Here is a 1,477-nt window from a genome sequence, read left to right as displayed (position 1 = left end):
AAGTTAATCTGCCTGAACTATTTACGTGCACTGGCTGCAAGGACGATGGATCTGGGAAGAGATTTGCATGCCAGCAATGTGATATTCAGCTCCACGAGTTTTGTGCTTTGTCGCCTCCAATATTACAGAACCATCCCCTCCACGGCCAACACCAACTCGTGTTCCACGCTAAAACAAAACAAGGTACGACTCGCAGTATAAAAGCTATTTGTTCTTCTTTTCTTTGCAAGTACTATGATCATCTTGACAATAACATGGTGGTTAACTGTCAGCAATAGCTGGAATTTCGCGACCAAAGTGTGATGTTTGTAACAAAACAAACAAAGGATTTAGTTTCAGATGTAGAGCTTGTAGTTTCCAGATGCACCCTTGCTGCGCAATGCTTTCAACTGAAATGAACTTTCCAGTGCATCCACATACATTGAAACTGTTACCACCATTGAATACATCCTCATCGAGTACCGATAACAGGATTCTATGCCGTGAGTGCAAGAAGACGAGGTCGGGTCGAGTATACTGTTGCACCGTTTGTGATTACCATCTCCATGCAGTTTGTGCTAAGAATTTGATAAACGGGCTAGCTCTGGAGTATCCCTTCCCTGGAAAAGCCGAGCACGATTGGAAAAAGGGGCTTGCTACTCAGGCGGTTTTTAAATTCGTAGGAGGGCTTTTTGAGGTGTTTGGGCAAACTATAGCAGAATACCTTTTACAGAATATTGCAAGAGGGAGGCGCAGCAGAAGATCAAGTGATGGTTAATAAGTGATTGAAGCTGCGCAGGGCTAATACTACATACTAATTATATTTAGGATACTGTTTGATTTGCAGTAGTAAACAATAAATTTTAGTTTTTTTTTACTTAATCAAGTCGTGTCCAACGTATCTAATATGCAAGTGTGTAACTTCATAATGGAAGTACTATGATCAATGTGTTCCTGACCTGCTGTCTTTAAGACTTCAAGCCGGATAAAATGTTACAGATCCGATTCTCACGAAACATCGATTAAAATGATACAAGGCATGATTCCCCAATAATTGTTATAATGTAATATATTTTTTATTATTTTTCTTGAATACAATAAAGATCATATAAAAATTTAATTAGTTACTAATTATTAGAAAACCATTAATTCTACAACAATCGTCTAAGATAAACAAATATATAATGCCAAAGACTTGAAAATATTATTAAAATATCATACAAAGGGTTCATCCAAGTCTTAACGACTGAAATTTAAGCCTAACATCGCAAAGTTACAAGAAATCATGTAGAAATAATAAGATATCACACAAATTTGAGATATATGAAGAAAAAGAAGAAAAGTAATGAATTCTTGAATCTCTTCAAACCCTCTCGATCAATCTCAAATTGTACATTTTTCTTTTTTACCGAAAAATTTAGAAAATACCTTCTAAATTTGGATTCTTTTTATCTTGCCTCTTGATTCCTTTCTATAGAACAATATTTGGCTCTCTACT

At 36.0% G+C, this 1,477-nt stretch overlaps 1 protein-coding gene across 1 annotated transcript; it reads left to right on the top strand.

The window, feature by feature from the left end:
- Positions 1–5: 5 nt before the first annotated feature.
- Positions 6–784, top strand: LOC111383775 (the record flags this gene model as incomplete). Its single annotated transcript, XM_023007926.1, has 2 exons — positions 6–183; positions 273–784. Coding segments are annotated over 2 exons (663 nt in total), but the record flags the coding sequence as incomplete, so codon positions are not given.
- Between the last annotated feature and the right edge of the window lie 693 nt (positions 785–1,477).

Source organism: Olea europaea, unplaced genomic scaffold (assembly GCF_002742605.1).
Source record: "Olea europaea var. sylvestris unplaced genomic scaffold, O_europaea_v1 scaffold27560, whole genome shotgun sequence".
Lineage (NCBI taxonomy): Eukaryota > Viridiplantae > Streptophyta > Magnoliopsida > Lamiales > Oleaceae > Olea > Olea europaea.
Note: the sequence above shows the minus strand (reverse complement) of the source record. Positions and strands in the feature narration are given on the sequence as shown.